This window comes from Agelaius tricolor, unplaced genomic scaffold (genome assembly GCF_023055355.1).
Source record: "Agelaius tricolor isolate 1412-34295 unplaced genomic scaffold, bAgeTri1.0.p SCAF_1, whole genome shotgun sequence".
Classification (NCBI taxonomy): domain Eukaryota; kingdom Metazoa; phylum Chordata; class Aves; order Passeriformes; family Icteridae; genus Agelaius; species Agelaius tricolor.
Window position 1 is genome coordinate 24156538 of NW_027269261.1, and position 25631 is coordinate 24182168.

General features: G+C 42.7%; 1 protein-coding gene across 1 annotated transcript in view; it reads left to right on the forward strand.

Annotated features, from left to right (window-relative positions):
* Positions 1-25223, forward strand: part of PKDCC (protein kinase domain containing, cytoplasmic) — a 36244-nt gene extending 11021 nt beyond the window's left edge. The window contains exons 2-7 of the mRNA XM_071427077.1: positions 3970-4092; positions 7189-7460; positions 11228-11307; positions 12156-12263; positions 22223-22396; positions 23962-25223. Of these exons, the coding sequence (XP_071283178.1) occupies positions 3970-4092; positions 7189-7460; positions 11228-11307; positions 12156-12263; positions 22223-22396; positions 23962-24047 (843 nt within the window). The 3' untranslated portion in view covers positions 24048-25223. The remainder of the gene's footprint in view (positions 1-3969; positions 4093-7188; positions 7461-11227; positions 11308-12155; positions 12264-22222; positions 22397-23961) is intronic.
* The last annotated feature ends 408 nt before the right edge of the window (positions 25224-25631 follow it).

A 25631-nucleotide genomic window follows, 5' to 3' on the forward strand; every position in this document is an offset into this window, starting at 1 on the left:
CCCTAGCTCCTCTGAAAGGGGCACCTCTGTCCCCATAATTTGTAGTAGAAGGGAATTGTAAAGGGAGGTGAACTGGCCGGCTGTAGGGACACGGGCTCCTACAATGCAATGTAACTTTCACAGGGCTGACCCTGTATGCCCAGTGTACCTAAAAACTGTTGGGAATCAGTGGGGATTTTGGGTGCAGAAAGACTAATGCAGGACTGAGCCTTTACAAACGAGAAAATCCAAACAGTGAGGGAATAATTTGGTAAACAGGGCTACTCGAAAGAAATGAATTACAGCACATGATGTGAGAACAGGTCAACATTTCATATCTGGCATACATTTTTCTAAACAGACAGAAAGGCATCCCAGTATCGTGACTGTTTGCTATTAGATTCTACACAAAAATATATTGGGGTGGCATTTAAATGCAGTGACTCGAGATAGCAAAAAGATGTGGGATTGTATTTCTTTCCATTCATTTAATTGGAACCATACTGAAAAAGCGTATGAAAACCATCACTCTTCAATATGTCTGAAGTGTAGCTTTGTGACGCTGAGAATGATGTCCAACCTAATAGAATTTCAGATAGAGGAGATATTTTGGCTCATCTTTTGCTTCCAGCTATATTCAGTTTCCCCATGTGGTTATTTTTCTTGTTATTGTATGCACCAGCTATCTGCTTCTTACTTCACTGTCTGGGAATACAAACCATTCTGTCTCATTTCTGACCTTAAAATGGATTGGACAAAAACAAAAGGAAGTTAAAAAAATGTTTTGGGTAGTACCCTTGTACTTGTTTCTCGTGTTGTGTAAGTCAGCTTTTTAAATGGAAGGCCTCAGTATTGCTGCCTGGGAATATTTTGCATCTATATATATTCTGTACTTTGTACCATCTGTGTGCTGGGTGGTGGTTCATCAGGAAGGGATGAATGTAACCATTTCAGATGCTTAACTGGCTGTTGGGACTTGCCCAGTTTGTAATCATGGTAATTGCCCATACAAATATGGCCATGTAATTACATGTGCATTTTTGCATTTAGTTTCAGGAGTTCATTTGGAAAAGTATAAATGCGGCCCAATAAATCCTTCCTATCTCAGACTTCTGTGCTTTTATAACTCTATATAATTATGTAGTAACACTGTATCTGGAGAGGTTTCATTTAAGTGAAATCAATAAAGAGCTCAGGTTAGTTTATAGATACAGTCAGATACTTGGGCAGTGAAGACTTTTGCCAAGGTACAAACTGGACACTAAAATGAAATAATTGTGGGCAAAATTCCAGCTGAGAGCAAATCTAACTTGTTATTACTATTGACATTCATGGATATAATAGACAAAAATAGGCACTGTAATGAATTTCTACTCCTGTGATCATATGCACATAAATAGATAGCGAGACTCATTTTTCAATATTTTTAGTGTGAATATATATATGCATTATGTTTGTATAATCAAAAGGAATGGATAATGGTTGTTTGTCTTCTGTGTTTCTATTCCCAGAGTTGTTTTCACAAATATTGACAATGTCTGATGGAGACTGATACCTTTTTTGTATTCAGTGTTACCGTGAACAAACAGTTACTGCAATACTGTCATTTCCCAGTCTGGATTGCTTGCTAATTTCCCTTATGGCTTTTTTCCCAGTGGATAGTATTACTGTGCTAAAGACAAGAACTGAATTCTGCAGATGATACAGAAACAGATGCTAGATTTTGACACTCAGAAGTGAGGGTTTTCAAATTTGCCAAGCTTCAGCCGATCTCCTTAGTGTGCCCACACACAGGAGGGGTGGGAAGAAGCTGGTAAGGACTGCAGAATCCAACCTTCCCTGAGAAAATAATATAGTAAATATTTTCATTTAAATCAGCTTTTGGTTTGCTTAAACAGTTGTGCTGGTGTGATCCTCTAAGATTTAAGTCCTGGCAATAAACTGCACAAAAGTGGTGCCACGGATGGTAAGGAACAAGCCCAAGTGTGGTCTGAGTGGCTCTAGATGGAGAAATTATTGCTGTTAGTATCTTTGTCATGGTTGTGGCAGTAAAGACAAATGTCCGTTTTCCTACTTCAAATGTTCATGTTGGCATCTATCACAAATCCTCTTTTTGGCTTGTTTTAAAATAAAATCTTTTAGCTCTTTTTTTTTGTTTAGGTTAATGTCCGTGTTTAAGCAGCTGTTTTGAAATACAGTGCCATTTTTACACCAAAAAGAAAAATTGTTTACTTCTTTTACATTTTTTGGCACCCTTTTTTCCTTTAAATGTAGACAGCTACAGTCAAAACTAGCAGCATGGCTCATAACAAATCCCATATTTGCTGACTTTAGCCTGGTCTTTGCTTTTCTGCCTGGGGAGGTCACAAGCTCTAAGAATGTGCTGGGTGCTGGAATCTGCTCGCAGGGGCTGCATGCAGCCTCAGCCGCTCCCTCCAGCCATGGCACTCTGCTTTGAGATCCCAAATTTTATGATTTGGGATTAGTCCCTGTCCTGACTGCCCGAGCCTGGCTTCCTCTGCAGTGCCCTCAGCACTGAGGAACCCCCTGTCATCTTCCCTGAGCTTTTTGAAACTCAGAAGTTTGAAAAATCAAATTTCTCAAGGCAAGGCAGCAGAGGAGTAGCAACAGGGCATTTTTTTCAATGCTGCATTTTCACATCAAACCTTTTACTGTATGTTTTATTTGACTGGGGGCAGAGATTACATTTAATTTTATTTCATGTGCATGCTGTTCTGGCTGGAAAGTTGTGATCAGATCCTTATCTGGCTCATTTAATATCTTCTCTGCCAGGGCTTGGCAGGGAGTTCATAAAAGCCTGTCCCTCAGCCTGTCAGACATTGTCCCGCTCCATATAAAGCAAGACAGTCTCTCCTCCACAGTCTTTAAATAATCTTCTAGTGTGATTATTTGTGCAAGTGGAAATCATTCAAAAATCTTTGGAAAGCAAATAAAAGAAGAAGCTGGAGTATGGCTGAAATTGCCATTTAAATGCTTTTAAATTGTAGAAGCCAGTGGCAGATGGTATTTTGGAGTATTTGCCCTGCTTTAATGATACTGTACACAGAAATTCGTCAGGTATAGCGAGAGGCAATTTCTGGCTGGTAAAAGATAAATGTTGGCTTTTCAGATGCTTTTCAAGGTGCTGTGTCATTGAAATACACATTGCCACTCAGGGCATAAACAGTAAAATGTAAATTCAACTATTTTGCAGTATTTTTTAAGCATAAAGTCAGTATTATTTAGTCAGGTATTGTGTAGGTTAAATTACCTTTCCTCAGATAGTTTTGTTTTTCTGAATTCAGAGAAATGTTAAATTATTATTATTATTATTATTATTATTATTATTATTAGTCATATATTTGTCATGGGTTGACCCTATCTGGATGCAAGACATTCTCTCACTCCCCTCCTCAGCTGGAGAGGGGAGAGAATATATTGTAAAAGGCTCGTGGATTGAGTTAAGGAGAGGGAGAAATCATTCAGTAATAAATGTCATGGGTGAAATACTTGACTTGGGAAAAAAATTAATTTAGCTTATCAAATCGTAGTAGGGTAATAAAAGATAGAACCAAATCTTAAAAACAAGTTCTACCCACTCCTCCCTTCTTCCTGGGCTCTGCTTCCCTCCTGATTTCCCTGCCTCCTTTCCTGAGCAGTGCAGGGGAGTGGGAATGAGGGCTGTGGTCAGTTAACCATAGGCTGTTTCTGTGGCTCTTTGCTCCTCAGGAGAATACTCCTGAGAGTCTTCCCCTGCTCCCTCCCACAGGGGACAATTCTCCATGAGCACCTCTGGTGCTGAGACCTTCCCACGGGTTGCAGTTCTTCATAAGCTGGTCCAGAGTGGGCTGGATGTAGCCCACTGGATGTAGTCCTTCAGCCTGTGCTCCCTGCAGGGTGACAAATCCTGCCAGAAGCACTGCTCATAGCCTCCTCTGGGAATCCTCCTGCCAAGGTGCACTGCACTTATGTTGGTTGTGTTGTTTTCAGCTCTATGGCTATTGCTACCAAGACAGCAATGACATCCCAGACACACTGACCACCATCACTGAACTGGGCTCGCCTTTGGAGATGATTCAGCTTTTACAGACTTCCTGGGAAGACAGATTTCGGGTGAGTAGCAGCTGTTTATAAATAAATAAAATAAATAATAAATAATAGATAAATAAATAATATTATTAAGCAGGGGTTGTGTACTCTTCAGCACAATTCACATTTATTAAATATTTGTTTTGCATATGATTACATCTTGGTTTAGAAGCAGTATTCAGCACTCCCCTTCTGTAGTTTTTAAGACACTGTGTTATTTTGTCTATCAGTGTTATCTAATTGTAACCAGTTATATGGTTTTTACATGATATCTCAAAACATTTCTTACTTGTTAAAGCTTGGGGCCCAGGAGTTTTGGCATTGTGCTCTACAACCGGGATTTAAACAATAGAAGGATGTTACATTTCTCTCCTGATCCTTATCATAGGTTTGTTTTATAATTGTTTTCTACTGCTTCCCGCTCTGTTCATTTTTTTCCTGGGCGAAGAGTGAAATAAATGTACACAAATCTCAAACCCAGTTTGTCCAGCACACTGGCAATTTACCAGGAGCACGAAGGTCACACTTAATTTGTCCAAAATGAAGCCAGACTGCAGCAATGCTTTGATCAAGACAGCTGTCTGGCTTGGTGTGTGTGGGGATGTGTCGTTGTCTGAGGTTCACTCCCTAGGACGTTGAAAGGCAGCAGAGTCTCCATCTGACACACTTTGGATTGCTTGGTTACGTCTGTGCCAGAAAATTAAAAGTGCGCCTGAGTGAGCTCTGGGTGGAAAGAGCAAGGTGCAGCCCACGGCTCTGCTGTTGCATTCCTGCCCTCTCTGAAGGCTGTGAGCAGGATTGGAACCTGCTGAAAATGATCCCTAGGCCACACTGCCGTCTGGATCCTGCCTGGGGACAGTGCAGGAGAACAGCCTCGGTGCTGGTCAGACCTGGCCAGAGACCATGCTAGCCAGTGTGCATGGGGGATTAAGTTTCTGTGCCCAGGAATGTTCCCTGGCAGAGTTTATTTTACTCATACAGCTGGAGCAATTTGTGTTGCCTGCACTAAGTTGCAGCTCCCTTTTCCTGAGAGAATCGTGGTCTTGATAAGCAGCAGAGGTACTCAGCAGGGTTCCCAAAACACAGGACCACCTGCCTTTAGCTCATCTCATCCAGGGAATGCAAATAATGGACTGTGATAGCAATATGTACAAAATAAATGACCAAAAGATTATGGGTTATAAAAAGAGAAGTTTCTTTCCAGTGTGGATATTTCTGAGTGAGCAGTTGCAAAGGAAGATAAAGGAGAATTAGATGAAAACTGTCACAGAGGTAGAATTACAGGTGAAACATTCCTGTGGCCACTGTAACAGAGGTAGAATTACAGGTGAAACATTCCTGTGGCCACTGTAATGAAGTCCTAAATAATGTCATGCTCATTCCTTTGTCTAGGATGCAACTAATACAGAAAGGAAGGAAATAAAATTGTCTTCTTGATATGTGAGACCTGTTTGTGGTCCAGTTCTGAAAATGACGGCATAAATCCATGAGGTCATTCCTACAATTGACAATTTCCTTGTGTGGATGGACTGAGCAGTAAGCTGAGTAATCCATAGGTGTGTGACACAGAGCAAAGCCTTCACCTGTGTGCTTAAAGCTTGTTGTAAGGGGGCATTTGCAGTCCCAGCCTGCAGCAGGTATGCACAGCAGAGCCTCTTGGGGTTGGGCACAGAGGTTGCTGGTGCAGGAACAGGGGGCTTTTTGGCATTTGAGAAATGGCAATAATTTTGGGTGACAACCTGTGGGTTTGCTCAAGCTAAATTCTGGGTTTGTTGGCATTTGAAGATACCTATATTATAGGTTAGCTTGGGCTGGATGGGCTTTTTCTCTACAGTGTATTGCAGGATAACACAGACATGAGTTCTGTGTCCTTCCAAGGGGAGGTAAAGGGTGGTCAAGTTTAGCATCCCATAACCTCACTTGTATGCACCTACAAGCACCTCCATATGAACTATGGTATCCTGCAAGTAGGAGAAAAATGTTCTTGTCTGGTCAGGAGAAGGATTAGGTAGAAGACTGAGATGGTTCTAATGTCCCACAGGGGAAGGGTCTGAGGGATAACTTCAGCTGTGCTCAGCTTTCTTACCAAGGATGTATGGAAGTGCACCCTTGAGTGTAATGTTTAAGCCCCTAGACTGAATTTGGGTTTGGCTACTTCAATGCACATGCCCTTAACATTGTCCTTTAATAGAAAACAAAGATTATATATAGAAAGTAAAAAGCCTGCTAAACTGAATACGACCTGTTATTTATTCAATACATAAAGTAAAAATTCCAGTATTTAACTGTGTTCATGTTACTGCTACCTTTGGATTAATAGGTTACATAGTGGACTTTAAAGGAATGCATGAATTGAACACAGGACTTTGGTAAGGGGGCTGAATTCGATGTTCATCAGGGCTGCTGCTTAGTAAGAGTTACTCAAGTTTCTAATCTGTAGTGGAAAAGTGAAACATCAACACAGAACTCCCACCTCAGCCTTAAAGTGGTGCAAGAGGGTCCACCACAGCAGACCCATCAAGGCAGACAGACATCCACTTACCCTGAGGCATGGTGCAGGATTACACTGGACCAGTGGAGCTCCTCTTCCTAGGAATTTGCTTCCTTCTCCCCTGGAAAAAGGAAAAAATCAGAGGAAGCAGTGGAAAAAAATTATAAAAACAGTCAAGAGGCAGGATCAGTACAGAGGCAATACAGACACTGTCTGCAGTTGGAGCTCCAGGCATGGGTGCAGAGCAATCCAGGCAAAATTTCCAGACCTGGAGTTTATAAAAGAGCAGGATCAGACTCTGTGGTCAATGCCTGTGCATAAAGTGTTATTAAAAGTTAATGCTTTTATTTCTGTTAAAAGTAAGAATAGCAACAATGAACTCTGCTTCAAGAATAGTGTGGGAAAGCACTTGTAAAGAAGCTTATTTTTGTTTCAAGTCTCTCAGGGTTTTACAATCAGCTATGCTAATCCTGTGAAAAATACCTTGGTTGCAACATTTGGTTTTGAAGGGTACGTTATAATGCTTATATTAAGTCATAAATTTATGAGCATATCTTCAGCTAAAGTGGTTTTGTTGTATACTTTGCACTGAGAAAACAATGTGAGGTACCTATGTTTTTGTGTTTCAGATCTGTCTCAGCTTAGTTCGGCTTCTGCATTACTTGGCTCACTCTCCGCTTGGCTCGGTGACATTACTGGATTTTCGCCCTCGGCAGTTTGTGATCGTGGATGGGGAGCTGAAGGTGACAGATCTGGATGATGCCAGTGTTGAGGAGAGCTCTTGCACCAGTAACAGTGACTGCTTCATGGAATTCCCTGCAAGAAACTTCACCCTACCCTGCTCGGTTGAGGGACGGTGTCAGAGCATGAATGAAAAGAGGAATCTCTACAATGCCTACAGGTCTGTGCTCAGATAGAGCCGTGTAGAGTTAAGGGTGGGCCTAGAGCATCCTTTACAGTTATTCACATCAATGAGCACATATTATCTCAGAACCAATGCCCAGGAGTGAGTGAAGCCATGAATAATTGTTTCATTTGTGAAAATACATGGCATTTATAATGTTTGAAATATTTTGCATACTCTGAGTGTGAGTCACCACTCAGTCTAATTCTGTGTTGGTTGAAGCCCACTGAATTCTTCTCAAGCAGAGATTTTCATAGGAGTGAAGCATAAGCACTTTTGGAGCTTGGGGCCCACAAGCTCTGTGGTGCGACAATTGCAGCAGCTCTTTGGTGTGAGTTAAGAGGGGTCATCACATGTTTTGCACCACCAGCTGAGCGAAGGGCTGGCTTCAGAGGGAGACTTAGAGCTCAGTTCACATCCTGCCCTCTGGCTCAGTGCTCCTTGCCTTGCTGGAGCCTGCTGTGGTAGGGTGATAACAGCCCCAGTGCGCCCCTGGAGCTGCTGGGACCACCCTCAGCTGCTGACATTCTGTGTCTAAGCCCAAACCTCTTAAAGCAAGGGTGGTCTTTTCACCCTTCCCTCCCAGTCCCAGGTCTGTGTGAGCAGGTGCTGTGGGACTGATTCCTAGTGCTGTGCCTGCAGCAGGGGACATGTGAGCAGTGGGCCATGCTGGACCAGTTGGCCAGCTGAAGGAAGTGTTCAGCTATTGCAAATCTTCCAAATTTGATTCTAAAGCTGTGTCCAGATTTACAGCTGGGTCCTTCTGGGCCATGGCTTTGTGTTTGTGGTCTTGGCTCTCCCCCATCAACCATCACACCCCCAAAGGGATGTGATGCTGTGGGATGCTGGGGGAGCCATGTCACTGCTTTCCAGGGAGCCAGTAGTGGATGCTCAGTGCCGTGCTCATCCTGCCGTTGCTGCTCCATCTGATGGGTGCTGCTGGGATGGGCGGCCTCCCTGGCTGATCCAGATGGGAGGATGGAGATCTCAGAGCAGCGCCATAATGGTGTGCTAATTTCTTAGGCTTCCCTTTCAAGTGCCATGCCATTCACTGCCTTCCAGACCACAGTGAGGAGAGGCTGCTCCAAAGAGAGCCTTCTGCTTTGGTTGCAGGGTGCTCACCAGCATGTGTGTTGCATTAGCTGACCACACTGAAATGGGCTGCACCACATGACAGCCATCTGCAGTTGTGCAGCACAGTATTTAGTGTGTCCTGCAAGATTTTCCATTTTCATTTGCTTGGCTTAAAGATCTTGCTTAGCTTGCTAGCTTTTGGTGAAGACTGTTTTACTGTTTCTGGGTAAGAAACCTTTAATAGGCACCCATCCATTTCAGTTGTAAGTGGGGACATGTCTGTGGTGTGGTGGGCTTGTGGCAGGTTGCTGGTCACACTGAAGGAAGTGGTCTTTTTCTAATACAGTTTTTAGTATTGCCTTTGAACTGCTCTCAAGTGTGTATTTCATGCACAGTGCCCCAGTGTTCTCAGCCCCTGCTTTGCCTTAATTCCGTAGAGACACGGAGTTTTGTTGAATGGTGGATTCACGGTGTGGGAGGCTGTGACCACCCATGCTAAGGAGTTACATCAAGCCCTATGCACTTGTCTCAGAAGGTGAAATCCTCACTTCATTAGGGATAGTCTGCTAAATTTGTTATTTTCATAGGTGCACTCTGTTGCTGTAGGCTTGGAGGTTGCCCTCTGAAGCTGTTAGATAGAAGTCAAAAGCAGCAGTATGTCAAACAATGCATAAACCCCTTGTAATTTTAAAACACAGCACACCCTAACCTTGAGAGCATATTTAAGCCTATCTTACTGGTTTCTTCATGAGGTAAATAATTAAAGGAGAGAAAACATTTAGGAGAAACCTCTACAGGAACTGGTCTGTTTTGACTTTCAGATGGTTACCTCCTGTCACAAATGTGTCTCACTGTGTTTTCCTCCAAGTGTTTGGGGGAACGGTTTTCAAAGCACTAGACAGTTTTGAAAGTAAACAAAATTAATATTTTGAACTATTAACCAATGGCTGACTTGAATTCTCCATCACTGAGAATTCTTAAATTAGTATCAGATAGTTCTCAAAAAGAAACAATTTGTAGGAACCAATGTAAAAGGATCTGACAGTCTGTGTTATACAGATCACAGGGGATACCACTGGCCCTGGAATCGATGAATAACAAATGTTCTTGCAATTAAGTTGTGCAGACTGCAGTGTCTGTACATGTCAGGATTTCACATGTGGGTGTTTGCAGCAGAGCAAACTGCATGCTTCTGTGGCCCTGTAGCTACAGAAAAACAATAACCTCCGTGACTTGCTTCCAGCCAGCATTGAGCAAACTTAGAGACAGCTACTGAATTTTTGCAAAGAACTATTCACAATCAGTTGGACTCTGCTTTAGGGATAATCTCTAAGCAAAAACAATGAGCTCAAGTTTACCAGACAAATTATTTGTTACAAATGTTGTGCTGCTCTTCAGATTTCTGTGTGCATTTACATTGGTTGTTTCATACTCATCATCAGGAAAACCTACCAGTGGATTATCCGACTTGGGAAAACCATAAACATTATTTTTGTTTGGCATGGAAAAGGGAGTTACATTCTCAGAGCAATGTTCGTTCTATAAATAGTGTCAGCTCAATAATACCTGCCTCTGTGATCAATTTTTATTTTCTAATTTGTGTTTATGTAAAGCATCTGCTGGTCTCCCTCATGAGCATGAGTCCCTGGGGTTTTCCATTTGACAATGTGGTCTCTGTATATTAAAAATTGTTTACTTTGCTTTGCAAGTTAGAGGTGAAGCAGGGCAATTTCCCAGTTGTGTTCCTGTTCTTTTAATTAGCTAATATTTATGTCCTGTTGTTCTGTTTGAATTGCCAGATCCTGACCTGTCCATCTCCATCTTAGGTTTCTGTTACCCTGAGTTAGTTGCAATAGGTAGTAGTATTGGCAGAGCAGTAGAACTCTGAAGGAGGAATATAAAAAGTAAATGTACTTCAAGGGATGGTAATGGCATGTTGTTTTTCATTTGTAATAAAAATCATTAAAATCGAGTTTGGAATCTCCTTCTGTGTAGATATTTAAAAGCCATGAGGACACAATTCTAAGTGTTCTAGGGAGCCCTGCTTGAGCAGGGAGGCTGGACTAGCTGACCTCCAGTGGTGCTTTCCAGCCTCTCCCATTCTGTGATTCTACCTCCATCAGTGAATACCTACATGAATGTACCTTGATTATAGATAAATGATAGGAACAGAGAGGACATTCTGTATTCCAGCAGCATTAAAACAATAGAAGGTGGCTTTCTCCTGGCACTCAATTTGAAAGTCTAAGAAAACTGTAGTAAAGAAAATAGTAATTTCATTTATTAGAAATGAACAGAAATCTAATTTATGCACTTTCAAGGTCTGAAAAAAAAGCAAGCCCAAGATTTATGGGGTTGATGGCATCCTTTTAGTTTGTTGAAGTACAGACAGCTTTGCAAATAGTCACAATCCATGGGGCTTCACAGCAAATTGCTGTATTAATGGAACATTTACACATAGGTACAAGGCAGCCTTGTATGTAGCAGCGTGGTCTAGGTGTGCCAGACAGCTGTGTGTGAATAGTCTCAGCTATGTATTTATTTGAGTATAGAATACCATTATATTTCCTGAATAGGTCAGTGGCATATAAGCAATAGGAATTTTATTCCTGATGATATTCAGGAGTTACCAGATGTTTGTAAACTTGTAAAGAAGAAAAAAGTCAATATTGGTTACTTTTCTATTGCAGGTTTTTTTTTACCTATCTTCTTCCACACAGTGCTCCGTCCGCACTGAGACCATTGCTGGATAAGATAGTCAATGCAACAGGTAATCACAATAAACATAGCGATGCCAAGTAATTGCTTTTTTAGTGTAACTATTATGGTTGGGAGGGGAGGATGCTGCTTTTGTGCTCACTGCAATAGAATTAGATTGTTTTCTATCCAGGATGAAATCGCTCCCATACCAAGAAGGCAAGAATGGGCCCATACATCAGAGAAATCCCATTCTTACGTTTTATCTAGGCTTCACAGAGATATTTGTTTCATCCTGACACCCCAGGGTGAATTGCATCAGAATGCAATTCCTTGTGGGGTCCGGAAAAACTTCTGTCCCAGAAAGGGAAATTTTAATGATAAAACCCAGGATACTTTCTCATTGTCAATGATGTCAGTGGTGTTTTATACCTCAGAAGCCAGAGGCACAAATGGCATTTCCATAGATCTTCACTACCAAAGTAGTGGCTTTGAGACAAGAGTAGTTGCCTGTGACACTGATTTGAGGGCTTTTCAGTGCCTTGCTCCAGTGTGCATCTGAAGGGAAAATAAATGCTGCTGGGCTATAGCTAATGAGCAAGCAAAGCTTTGCAGTTCCCTGTATTGGCTGATGTTGATCCCTTATGGGGAGTTCTCATCAGTGTTTTGTGCCTGCAGGCCTGGGGCTACCAGCTGGATGAGCAAGCCTCTGGAATGCCTGGGTCATGTCAGGCGTGAGACTTGTAGGAACTTGTAGGAACTTGTAGGAACTCAGGGATTTCCTGCCCAGGTCACCACCCTGCCATGGAGCAGGGCACCACGGGACTCCCAGGCTTAGGGCTTCATTCAAATAAAACCTTGTTTTGTCCTGTGCAGGATGCTCCTCATCTAAGTAATTTTTTTCCTCTGCTTTTTTTAAAGGAGAACTTCACTGGGGAATAGATGAGACAGCTGCTCAGCTGGAGAGAGTTTTGAATCTGTATAAGAGTGGGGAGTACCTGCAGAACACAACCCGTGTCCCAAAAGCTGGTAAAGTCATCTTCCTTGAAACTTAAAATCTGAGATTTTGTCATTGTTGTGGGGTGTGCAAGGGCTAATGTGCAGAAAGCAAAGCTCGGTGGTCCTTGAAATCATGCATTGATAATATTTTATCTGCTTTTTGCTTCCTGGGAGCCTCCTGTAACTCTTCTCACTCTGTGATGTAGCTGGACATCCATAAATGTGAGCAGGTTGTAATGGGAATAAGGAAATCCAAAGGGAGTTCTCCATGACAGATTTATGGAAAATGTGTTTCACCACATCCACACACTGCTGTTGTAGTACCAAAACCTGCCTGAACATATATTGGGGAGAATCCAGTCATGAGGCTGTAACCCCCCATGGGCTTCCTGGGACTTAAAATGAATTTTTTGTAACATAAATGTTTATTGATTGGAAGACTAAGAGGAAGTAAATTTTTACTTTCTTTGCAAGGGAAAAATAGTGTGTCCCTCATCTTCTGCTAGCAATAGAATGAAAAAATAGAACAGGATGAGAACAAGGCTGAATAACAGTATCTTTTTCATAACATGTCTGTATGCTATTCAGGCTGTGGTACAAAGTGGTGCATGTTCTTCCTAGAAGGATAGCTGTGGAATTGTACATGTCAAAGAATATTATGTGTGCTGGAAATGACTGTTAAGCCCAACAATTGTAAAAGCTGTTTTGCAAATTATTTTTGTGTACGTACAATGTTCATGTCAAACTGTCAACATAATTGACTGCAAGTTGATAGGAAAATTATGGCTTTGCTGCAAAAGCTCAGTAAAGAGGGAAATATGGGTTCTCAATGAAGATGAATGCTGGCACAGGGGGTTTGAAAAGTTCAGTGAAGCATTTGCTCAGTGAAAGAGACACAGGAGCCAAATTCATTCTAGTTGTGGCTCTGTTAACCTCAAAGGGCCATGATACCAAGGATGAATTTGACCCACTTATCAGAATAATTCAATATTTATTTTGTTGTAAAATTGGCAGGAAAATTGTTGCAGGTGTTCATTTAACTTTCTAATTTTCAGCTTTTCATCACATCTGTGCTGAGTGATACCTGTCAACACAGCAAAATTATTTTCAGCAGTACAATCAATAGTACAAACATGTCCTTTGTTGAAGAAGTGCCAGGAGAGCTGAAGTTGTTCTATGATGCTGGTTGATTCCAGGTTTCACTGCTGTATCAGGATGAGGTGAAGGTTTTGAATTGTAGAGATCTGTCATGTTTATAAAGACTCACAAGGAGAGAAGCTTTGGACAGCAGTAGTCAGTGTATCAGTGCAGGTTTCCACGGATACGAAGCAGAGCTCTGTGTATATTTAGCTACTGTAATAATTACACATTTTTGTGTTAATTTAATTCTGTAGAGTCCTTGATAATGTAACACAGAATCCACTGCCCCCATGTTCATGGTTGGTAATGCCCTGCTCTGCAAGGAGCCTGTTTTATTTGCAGGACACTGCTAATGAACTTAGGCACTTCACAGTGTGACCAAAGATGTTGAAAATCTGTAGATGCTTTATGTAACATATTGGATAATGTACATTAAGTACCCTGAGTGTAATATTGAATTCATTGATAAGAAAATGTTCTCAAACAGGGACAAGCCTGAGGAACTGGGTATGTTACTAGAAATTACACTTAGATTAGATGTGTTCTCAGACTTAGCTGCCATGCCTTTAAGATGTGCAGGCCTATTTCTAGTTTGTTTTAAGGCCATTTTAACCAAACAGAAAAGGTGTTGTAATCTATTTCTATTTTAAGACTCCCTTTCCTTGCCATGCAAATATGAAGAAGTTATATAACGAGGGCTAAAATGGGCTTATATACCCACTTTTATAATTTTAGTTCAAACCATAATCTTTCCTCAACTGATATTTGACTGATATCTGATACTAATATTGTGTTGGAATTAATTTTTAAAATTTTCAATCCAGAGATTATGGAATTAGAAATTATTAATTAAAATTTATTCGGAGATAATGGGATGAGGAACTCTCCTGTGGTCCAGTGGAGTTGCAAGGAGAGGGTGACAGGTGTCCTGGAAGGGAGTGGTGTCCAGGGAATCAGCCTCTTCTACTGGCAGGATGTTCCCAACAGAGATTGCAACCTCACCACTGAAACCAAGGCTGAACAGCTGAGCAGATGGAATATTGTTATAGATCTTGGTAGAGGGGTAGACAGGGATGAAAAGGAACAACTGGGATGCTTTCCCAAGCTGGAGGTTGAGGTCCTGCTTTGGCCCTATTTGGACAAAAAAAATATTTTTAAGATTGCATGATTTTTTAAAATGTTTTCCATGTTGCTCTGCAGCATAGACAAAGTTCAAGAAGGGTGTTTTTCAGCCCAGTGCCAAGTTAAGATAAATGAAAGGTGATTATTTGGTTCTCAGGCCAGACTGGAGTTAATCAGCTTTGCATTCATACCCCAATGGGTGCCAAGATGGGAGAGGCACAAGTTTGCATCCATTTTGCTTCAGATGATAGAACTCTCACATGGTGACTCACTCCCAGGACTTTTGCTCTCACAAATAGTAGAAATGACAGGAATTTGTGATGCCATTCTCCCGTCATTTAAAGGTTTAGTGACAAAATAAGGCCTTTCTGGTGCACGACCTGTTTTGAAATCCTAAAAGAACTGGAGGAGAATTCAGATCCAAGAATTATAAGGTTTTGTTTAGTTTTGGTTTTGAGAAGAAGCTACAGAGAAGGTTCGGGTAATGGAGCATCAGAATTTGTCTTAGGTCTTAAATGCTTGGAATTAGGCATTATCTTGGATAGACCATTGTAAATTCATAGTAGGAAAGACAAGATCATGATCTTGGGCAAGTCATGTAAGGCCATAACCAAAACATTATTGCTGAGGAAACTGTGTGTTATCTATGTGAACTTATGTTTTTGAAAAGAAGACCTCCTCCTGTGAACACCACAAAGCGAGAAAGGTGATATTGATAAGCAGTAGGGAAGTGGCATGAAGAAAGTTCTTGTCAGGCCTAGTGTTCCCATAAATAAAGTTTAACAAGATGACATAGTCATATTACAGAAGGTCTTGGATATTAAGCTTTCACTGTGCTTCAGTTGTAAAGATTTTATAGTGCTGTAAATTATATTATGCTCTGGACTTTGGTTTAGTATCCTAGAGTAGAGGCGTGGGAGACATTTGATAGCTGTGTATGTGTTCTGCAGTCATAAATCACACTGCTGTTCATGTTGATATGGGAACATTGCAGCGTTTAAAACAACACCAGGAACAAATGCTTTTATATTCCATTGGCTGTTGGCCTCTCCTGCTGGAATCCAGAAGAATGTGAATTAAAACAGGAACCATATACTTCTTCTGACATATGTTATCTAAAAATGATTAAATCATTCCATTAATTATCCAGATTAAGGAGACTACAAAAAAGCTACTGATGTTCATCAGTAAAGTCATGCCCCAGTATCAAGGTTTTTATTACTTCAATCAAGTGACAGTGATTTGTACCGAATATCTGGCCCTTGAGCTAAGCCCCAGCCCCTCAGTTAACTCAGAATTTACTCAGAAATGCGTGAAATCAGCTAACACTCGTAAATCGGATAGCTTTGTTATTCATTAAAGCTAATAAATGACCCATTATTAGGTCTGGGGGTGTGCAAGCCCACAGAAAGCTGTAACTAGCTGCTGTTGCTAGCTGAAAGCACATTCTCAAAGCTAAAAAAGCTGGAAGGCTGGACATAAAGCAAAGACATGTTGTGTTTTCCTTTGTCTCAAGACAATTTGGCAGGATTACGCTGTATGTAAATATTTACAGTACAACAGTGTTTTGAAAAAAATATTCTGCAGGGTCACTATAGCAACCTGCTTAGGAATCTGTAAATCTACCCAAGAATTATTGAAATCAGTAACAAACTGCAGCCCAGATTCCTGCTCTATCAAAATATATTATAACAAATCTTATCAGCTTTATATTTTTTTAAATTATTTTTATACATATGCCTTTGGTGTCCCTTTCCCAGAGCCCTCAGGGCTGAGGGGGAAAAGAGCACAGGGCAGAAAGTCTCGTTTGCACCCTGCCTGGCAGCGGGGGGCTCTCACATCAGGAGCCAGGCAGTGCCAGCACACAGGAACACAGGAGCAGGTTCCTTTGCAGCCGTGTGGGTCTGAGCAGCTCTGCAGTGACCACAACCAATTGCTTGTTGCTCACTTGTATCTCCACCACTGTGCAAGCCATTTACCCTGTTCCCTGAGCAATGTGTTTTGCTGTTGCTAAACTTCTCCCTGTCCAACTTAGCTCTGCACAGCAAAATGCTTTCTGCTGAGGTCCTCAGTTCCCTTCCAGAACACTGAAGAAGTCTCTGAGTGTCTTTTATAAATCCTGTGGGCCTCTGTCTTCCAGCTTAAATGCCCCAACACGTGACCCTAGGCAACTTCTGGCTTGTCCATCATCAGCATCCTTGTTTTTATGATTGGGTGGACCACATACAATATTTGAGCATCTGTAGGACATTTTGGGCCTGTTGCCTTTGGTAAATTGGTGTGTGCCACAGAGGTGGTTGTGGGTATGGAACAGCTCCCTGGGATGCGGGGCACGAGGCAGGAAGAATGCTCCAGCTGTGTCATGTTAACAGGAATAAAATGTAAGGGAACATGTTGTTCCTCTGGTTATTTATTTGTGTTTTGGTGAACGCCTGCATACCGATTTAAATACGGCTCTGCTGCTGGCACAACGGGAGCGCACAAAGAGCCACGAGGCCTGGCCTGGCCTGCGCGCAGGACACAGGAATGCTCCCCACAGGAGCAGGGCTCTCTCCTGCTCTGAGGGAACACTCCCCACAGGAGCAGGGCTCTCTCCTGCTCTGAGGGTACACTCCCCACAGGAGCAGGGCTCTCCTGCTCTGAGGGGAACACTCCCTACAGGAGCAGGGCTCTCTCCTGCTCTGAGGGAACACTCCCCACAGGAGCAGGGCTCTTGGGCTCTCTCCTGCTCTGAGGGAACATTCCCCACAGGAGCAGGGGTCTCTCCTGCTCTGAGGGGAACACTCCCCACAGGAGCAGGGCTCTCTCCTGCTCTGAAGGAACACTCCCCACAGGAGCAGGGCTCTCTCCTGCTCTGAGGGAACATTCCCCACAGGAGCAGGGCTCTCTCCTGCTCTGAGGCAGAGCAATGCCTGGCAGGCCAGCCTGGCTTTCCCAGCAGTTGGGATGTGTCAGGCCTGGTGAAGGCTGAGCCCACGGGACAGGCCTGCCCCTCGCTCCCTCAGGCACACCAAAGCCGCTCTCTTAGCAAACTGTGCATGGAGCTTCACAGGGCCTGCTGTCAGAAGTGTGTTTAAATGTGAGGTATTGGAACATGAGGAAAAGTTCAGAGTAAAATGAAGCATACTAAAAACATTAGTGTGTTATTGTCTATTTTGGATCCAGTGCTGTTCTCCAAGAGCTCCCTGGGAATCAGAAGGCACTGTTTGTAGAGCAAAACACTGCTCAATACCACTTTTTGCTGATATTGGCAAGATCAGACTCTTTCTGCTTACTTGAGAGCAAAGCAATTAAAAGCAATTCCAGAGTTGATGGCCAGTGTTCCTCCTGAGACTGGAGGAAAAAAGGAGGGAGAAAAAGGAACAACATTATTTTTCTCTCAAGGATGAACGTGGTTGTGTCTCTGTCATTGACCCACAGTGTATTGGCAGGTGATAAGAGAACTGGGCAAATCTCCAACAAGTAGCTGTAGTTGGTAGTAAAAATGCAGTCTGGCTGCTGTGGCTGAAATAAATGGTCATTAGGACTGATTAAAGTCAGATTTAGGGTGATTCAGACAGGCTAAAAGGGGGAAACCGCAGGCGGTTTCACATAGTTTATTATATACTTGTGGAGCTCTTTATATGATTCAGTCTAGTACAGTGAAAATGAGTATGTTTATAGATTGTAGTCGGTTTTGGGACAATGCAGGTGGTTTTTGATGGAAAAAAAAGATAGAATAAGAATTTAAAGCATTGGCTTTTTTTTTTTTTTGTGCAGCTCTTGCACTGGTCAGTGATGCTACAGATAGCTTTTAAAGATGCCTCTCTTACTTGTCACAACAAGTGGGTGATCTTGGTTTGAGGATCAGTGTGGCCATTATGGGGATGTGGCTAACAGGCTAAGAAACTTCTAAGATTTTGGTCTGATCAAAGCAGCATGTTTTGATTGATCAGAACAACCGTGTAAAAATATTTAAAACTATAAAAGTGATCACAAAACAAAGCTTTTGAGGATTACCTGTCTTAAGCATAGCAAGGCATCTTGAAGCTCCAAAATGTTTACAAGAAATGCTTTGGAGTAGAATCTATATGTGTAACTGTGAGCTCTTGTATTACCTCCCCTGTGTTAAACTCTGGAGTAAACCCATTGTAAGTAACATCAAGATCAGGCTTACTGCACTGCATTTAGTTGCTTCAATCCTCACAAAATTAGTTAATGGAGGAAAGGATTCTTTTTCTGCTGATACCAGTAGGGATGCCTTGCATTTCTCTGATCTATTCCTTGCCATTACCTTGATAGACTTTATGTACTCTCTGTCAAGCTATGTGTATGTACACAAAAGTGTAAATTTATGGCTGCATTTATAGTATTAGGAAAGCATTTATTGGTTTTAAACACCATTAGTCTGGAAATTGACCAGAACTTTGACCTTTTTATGATGTGATTTACTGCTGTGAGCCTTCAAATTCCAAGGACTCCATTTAAGCAAGTTCCAGGTCTTGGCAGGACAAAAACTTGGGCTGGAGCTGTCTTTAAACCATTGGAGTACTGCTTAATTGAGGAGCTGCACTGTGGTGTCCAATTTAAAGGTGTAGGAGAAGCCCAGCTTTCCTGAGGGCTGGACCTAATGTTATTGCTGGGACATCTCGGTGGAGGAGCATCCTCAGGAGGGTCCTTCCTGTTCATGTGAGAGGAGTGCCTTTCTTCACAAGTCATACAAGTAAGGGCTAAAGGGTAAGCTCCCTAAATCAACACTATGCAAGTAAGAGATTCCAGGGATGCTTGCCTTTACCATGCAAATGGACAAGGCAGCTGCCTTGCTCTGCTGGAAAAGGAGTGAGTTTTGAAGAGAAGTGCAGTTTGCTTAGACCACCACTTGATTGGTGTTGCAACGAGTTTCTGATCAGTTCTGACTGTAATAGTTTAAGAGAGGTTCCATGTTGGCTTCCCAGGGCAAGCAGGAGTGCCTGGCTGGTGTGGGAGCAGGAATCAGGTGCAGGGCTATCCTGCTCTCCACTTCTTGTGGCTGCCTTCCATTGGGATGCTCCTAAGGGAAGGCACTCTCAGGCAGCCATCGCTGCAGTTTGCCATGCGAGGGGGGAGAGGGGCTGTCTTCCTGCCTTTCCCCTCACTGCATCCTCCCCTCCCTGTGGGCAGCACAGGCTCCATCCCCAGATTGCAGGTATCCAGTGGCTCCTGCCAGTTGGAGGCCCCGCCAGAAGCTGTCCTTGTGGAGCCCAGCCTGTGTGTCTGTGTGCCTTCCCTCAGATTCCAGCGGCGGTGTTTCCACCCGCGTGGTGCTTGGTGATCTCCCAGCCAAAGGAAAATGCTCTTTGCATCTGTGTCATACTGCCATGTGCCTGTTACTTGTTCCCATGAGTCACTGGAGATGGTTTTGGCTTTCCCTCATGTCAGAACTGGCAGGGAGCAGCAAGAAGGGACAGCCATAGGGCCCTGCTGAGTGGTGACACTACACTTGCATGGCTGCTTCCATCCTTGCTTGCAGACTCAAACCAGGACCTTGGCATCTCTGTTACTGCTGGTCCAACTCCGTTGATTAATGTGTCTGAGCTGCCCAGATGATTTACCAGGCTTGGTCACCTTGAAAAAGGCAATGGAAAGGGAGAACTTTATCTCCTACCTCTGAGTCACTGCTGCTCCTTTGAAGTCTATGTCAGCTGAGAGCCTAACCCCTGAGTGCTGTATTGGGAGCAATGCTGAGGAAAAGGGAAGCGCTTTAGGCCTATTAAGATGCATATCTGTGCTCAGGGAAGTTTGAATATTTTAAATAATAAATAAGCGTCCTCAAGGTGGGATTTCTTGCATGAAGAAAAACACATGATGTGATGTAGGGCTGCTCTCTTAGTGCAGTGATGGTGTGCTGAGGGATGCTGCAGCTTCCTCCCAGCCCCAGCATGGAGCCTGTCAGACTCCCAAAGTGTCCTGGAGAGGGGCTGGGACAGGCTCCCTGCTGTCACAGAGAATCAGGCAGATGCTTCATCTTCTACTGCCACAGCAAGGACCATCCTTTGGTGAATGCCCCCTGTGGCATGGGGCTTGACACAGTGCAGTGTGAGGTGGCTGTTCTGTGGTGTACAAAGAGGAGCTGTGGATAATCACATTTTATATCCAGTCAGCATAGTGTGCATGCTGATACAAATTGTTACATACAGTGCTAACTACAGGGAATTGATTTTTTTTTTTGCTTTTAATTTGTACCCATAATTTTACTAGGCTGTGAGGTACAAATCAATACTCAGCAGTTCCATGTGAAGATAAGAGTATTGCATGTTACATGCAATGATTGTTACGCTACAGTTGATTCAGAAACTGGGAAAAAAGGGACTTTTACCTAGCCAACGGTTTGATTTATGCTCTGACTTCTCTTCAAAAGAAATGCATAAATATTTTTGATGGAGAAATGACCAATCATAATGTGAAACTACATTTTGAAAATTTTTTTCTTGTGCATGAATCTGCATTTCCTGAATTTAGAAAACGTTTTTGCTTTTGATTTAACTGGGACATGATCAGCTCTGATTTTGCTTCTTGTTTGAGAATGTTTCTTATGATACTTTAAATGAGCTAGAGCTTAAAATAGAATGTATTTACTACATTTGTTTCCCACTATTTCAGACTGTGTGGTGAGAATGAGCACTCATGAATGTGCACTTCTTTTTCCAGTTGAAATATTGACAGTTTGGAGTAGCAGACACAGTTGCCTTTGACTCAGTGCTGTTCATACAACGTGCTGTATGAAATATTAGCAGGCTGAATCAGCAGAGCAGGCAGAAAATGCCTGAACCAAAGTGACTTAAGAATAGACTGTGAGTCAGGGCAGGCAGCTCTGGTTTCCATAATAGACACAATTAGAAGAAATATAGAATGTATTTAGTTTTTTGAATAGGACGTGGGGAGGAGAGACAGGAGGGAACCATTAATTTGTGTGTCTGGAGGCTAAACAGAAGTGTTTATAAATGATCAGTTGAATTTGCTGATGCATTCATTAGAGAAAGCCCCGTTAGTGGCTGGGAAAGTGAGAGGAGCAGTGAACAGAGAACAAGAGGCAGCTCATAAAGGCAAGTGAGACTGAACGGCAGCCAAGGAGAGGAGCAGGCGGTGGGGCAGCGGAGGCGCGGCTGGGCAGGACCACGCTGACATGCTCCCGCTACTCCCCCCCTCCCTTCTCTTCAGAGGCCCATCAAGCGACTCCTCTTTTGTCCTAATCTGAGCAAGCAAAAAAAGTTTGCTTAATTAAAAGCCTGTCTTTTCTTCCTTCTCTAAAGGAGCCAGAGAAAAATAGCATGCTCTTCTGAGGGAGAGGGAGGGCTGGGAACGCCTGGTCAGGTCTCACCCCGACAATCCTGCTCACTGTTGGGAAGTAGGACAGTGAGTCAGTTCATTCAAGTGGATGCTGTTTATTCAATGGGACATTCTTCCTGTAAAACTCCTAATAAAACCAAAGCCTCGCCTCCGCAGTGGGGAAGGGGAAGGGGTTTTGTGCACAGACTGTTTATTTACAGACGCTTTCTGGAGAAAAAGGTGAGAAGAAGAAAGGAGGGAAGGAAAAGGAAACGAAAGTGCAGAGCTATAAACACATTTGGGAGTAAACCATAGCTGGTACAGCCTAAACCGTCAGCTTTTCCATCATATATCCTGCTCCTAAGCTGCTCTAATAAACCTTGCCTGTTAAAAACAACCAGTTTACTGGAGCTTTCCAACCACTGCTCTGCTCTGATTTGCAGAGTACAGACGGGTGCCTGAAGCCTTTATTCCTGATGAGAACTACAGATGCTGGCCATCCTACCACCACAAGGGCTGCCTCCTCTCCGTGTTTGATGTCAACGAAGCCATTGAGATCTGTGACAGCTACTCCCAGTGCAAAGCTTTCGTCCTGACTAACCAGACAACTTGGACAGGTAGGTCCTGGATGCTGTGGAGCAGAACTGAGTCACCTCTTCTGGCTGCCCTAAGTGTTTTAATACAGCTTGGGGAGTGTGTTGTGCTGGGCTGGGGGAGCCACCAGCAGCATCTGGAAGTGAGGTAGTTTCTGAAGGTTCAGCTGAGGCAGCTTCTCTTTGGTGAGGCTTCTCTTTGCCAGCTGTCAGGGGAACAGAAATTTCAGACAGGCTCACAGGAGCTGGCACTAGAGGGCTACGCACGTGGACCTCAGGTTACCAAACCACAGGATCTGAAGTGTTATTTTTTTGCATTTTTGTGCTTCTGGGAGGTGTGAGCAGGCACTTCCATGGAACCAAGGAAAATCTAATTCCTGTTAACCTTGTCTGTAGCTAACCAGAGACTACTATGTCATCATGTCAGACTATCTGTAGCTGGAATTTTGAAGTTAATTGATATATTAAAAAAGTATTTATTTGGCGCAGGGAAATTCATTGGAAGTTTAGAGCAGCTCCTATCTCGGCTTACAGTATTAAAAGCAAATGGGACAGCAGTATTTGTAGTCTTATTTGTCATTCCCTTTGCCATACCATTCCTGAGGCATGAGCACCTGAGTCCCTGAAACTTGCAGCTTGGAAATTTGCTCAGTAGTTGAGGCATCCTGTTTGCCATGCAATACTTTTAAAGAAAATAGTGTTATGGGAGCCCCCTAGAGAGGCAGGCTGGGAGCAAATAGCATTTGGTTTTCTCAAGTTTAGAGAGGGAAGGCAGAAGTACAGCAGACAAGGAGTGCATCTCTGTGCTGCAAAGAAAGGCAGTGATTTTGCAGGTCTGTGGGGCAGCAGGAGCTCATCGGGAGACAGGAATGTGAATAAGGTGCCAGGTCAGTGAGTGTGGGGAGGTAGAAGAGCTGTGCTGTGGCTCCCACAGACACCAAACAAAGAAACCTTGCCAAATTCAAGGATATAAATGGATATAATATATACTGGCCTTGGATATAAATGCAGCAGGTGCCTTATGCTACCCAGGCTGTTGTCACTTGCTGCTGCTTTTTGTCTGAGGACTAGAAACCTTGTTCCATCTTGTTTAAAGCCCAGAGCTACAAAGTGATCAGCAAGAGCTGTTTCAGAGAAAGTCATGTTTAGTACACATTGCACTGATCAGTTTTATAAAGATCAAACATGCAAATATGATTCTGCTTCTGTACAATCAAATTAATGTCCTTCATTTAAGCCCCTAACCCAAGCCTGTTTTTATTAGTGGGAGTCTCAAAACACTTTTTTAAAGACCACATGGAATTTGTATAAAAGTCTTCAGACCTTTCTTTCATTTACTGTGCTAGCTGTGCACAGATATATCTTGACCCATAATTAGGTTAAAGATACTGAAACCATGGGAATTTTGGTGTCATTTTAGACAAAAACAGTTCAGGTTTATACCAGCTGGAGTCAAGAGAGAGTTCAGTCTTGCATGGCCTGAAGGTTGGTTGAAGTAGAATTTGAAATGTCAGCATTTTAAGGTAGGCTACCTTTTGCTCATCACTTCTAAATATTCTCCCCTTCCCCCTCTTTCCTATTCAATGCAGGTCGGCAGCTTGTCTTCTTCAAGATGGCCTCGAATCATATTGTGCCTGATCCTGACAAGATAACATATGTGAAGGTGACAGACTGACACCTAAAGTGCTCAGTCTGACATGTGAGTGAAAAGGGCTGTTTGTGTATAAATATAGGCAGCTGTTAGGTAGAAGGCGGCTGTGGCCGGAGAATAATTGCACTATTACTCATTCTAATCTATAGAGTGCTAAAGGAAACTTTAAAGTAATAACCTGCATGACCAGGATGAATGTGCAATAAAACAAGATTTTGAAAATGTGATCTAAAAACAAAGCAAAACAACCCAAAGCAAAGTACAAGAGATGATACACTGTTAGAGTATAATTTTGGATATAAATCAGCTGGCACCTCTGGCTTTTCTAAGCAAGGTTAGCATAACATTTCTGACCTATACATGTGTGTCCAGGGATGAAAGCTGATCATTTCTCTGGGAAGCCTGTATCCTCCACACTGGTATTTATTTGGGCACGTACAATCACAACAGAGGAACTGAAGCGTATCAGTTTGTCTGCTGAATAGCAAACGTTGCTGAGGACAATCAGCATTTGTGTTCAAGCTATGGGATATGCAATGCCGGCATATTTGTCAAACGGAAGGAATTGCTTATGTTTAGAATTGCAAGACTGCAACTAATTTTCATTTTTGCTTCCAATGTTATCATAAAGTTTCATTTTTAATTTGAAAGAGCCATTTTATGGATCTAGCAAATCACATAAGCATATGAATAGTCCCACTGAAAGGGCAGGGACTTACCCAAGTGCCGAGTGCTTTGCTGGATAGGCCTGAGCATATGCTTACAATTAAGCCTGTGCTTAAGACTTTTGTTGAATCAGTTTGAATTGTTCAGGAAGCCACATCTTTGACAGACTGGCAAAGCAGTCCAGCTGGTTGAACAGTACTAATTTAATGACTATCTTGGAGTTATTCATACCTTTTATCATCAGGTCCTTGGTTTTCAAAGGCATCGCTTGCTGATTCTTAGAGTGAATGAAGTAAATGACCTTAATGATGTCAAATGAATGCTAGCCTTAATTCTATATAAAATGCATCTTAAAGGCAGGGTGTGTCTAGAGAATTTGCTTTCAGTGAAAGCAATGAAGTAAATGCTAAAGTGACCAATGTCATACTGTTTTGTAGTTTGTACAGTCAGGAAAAATGTGCTTTTGTTTCTCAAATTGTTTATTTTTGTAAAAAAAATAAAAATAAAAGATAAATAAAATTTCTTTTATTCTTGGTTTTTGTGTGTTTATGTTTCAAATAAATGCCTCAATCTACTGTACTGTATGTAAACTTAAACTTGGGTTATTTTTTCCAGAAAGTACTGAGGTTGTTCCAGTGTCTCCCAGGGAAGGGTCTGTTGGTGCCTAGAGTACTTGGTGGCTTTGCCTATGTGGTTGCCTGTCACAAAGTGAGTCACAGTTAGCAGACAGTGGTTGAGCAGCCTTTTCTGCTCTGTGCTTTGCCTTATGCTGGTATCAGCCTTTGAGCACTTGGAAGGGGCAAAGGTGAGAGCAGGATTTGATGAAATTGCTCCTTGGGCCAAAACAGAGGCTGGGCAGCAGCCCCTGCCAGGGAGGGCAGGGAAGCAGGGCAGGAGAGCCAGGGAAGTCGGGCAGCAGTGCGGGGTCTGACAGGGAGGGAA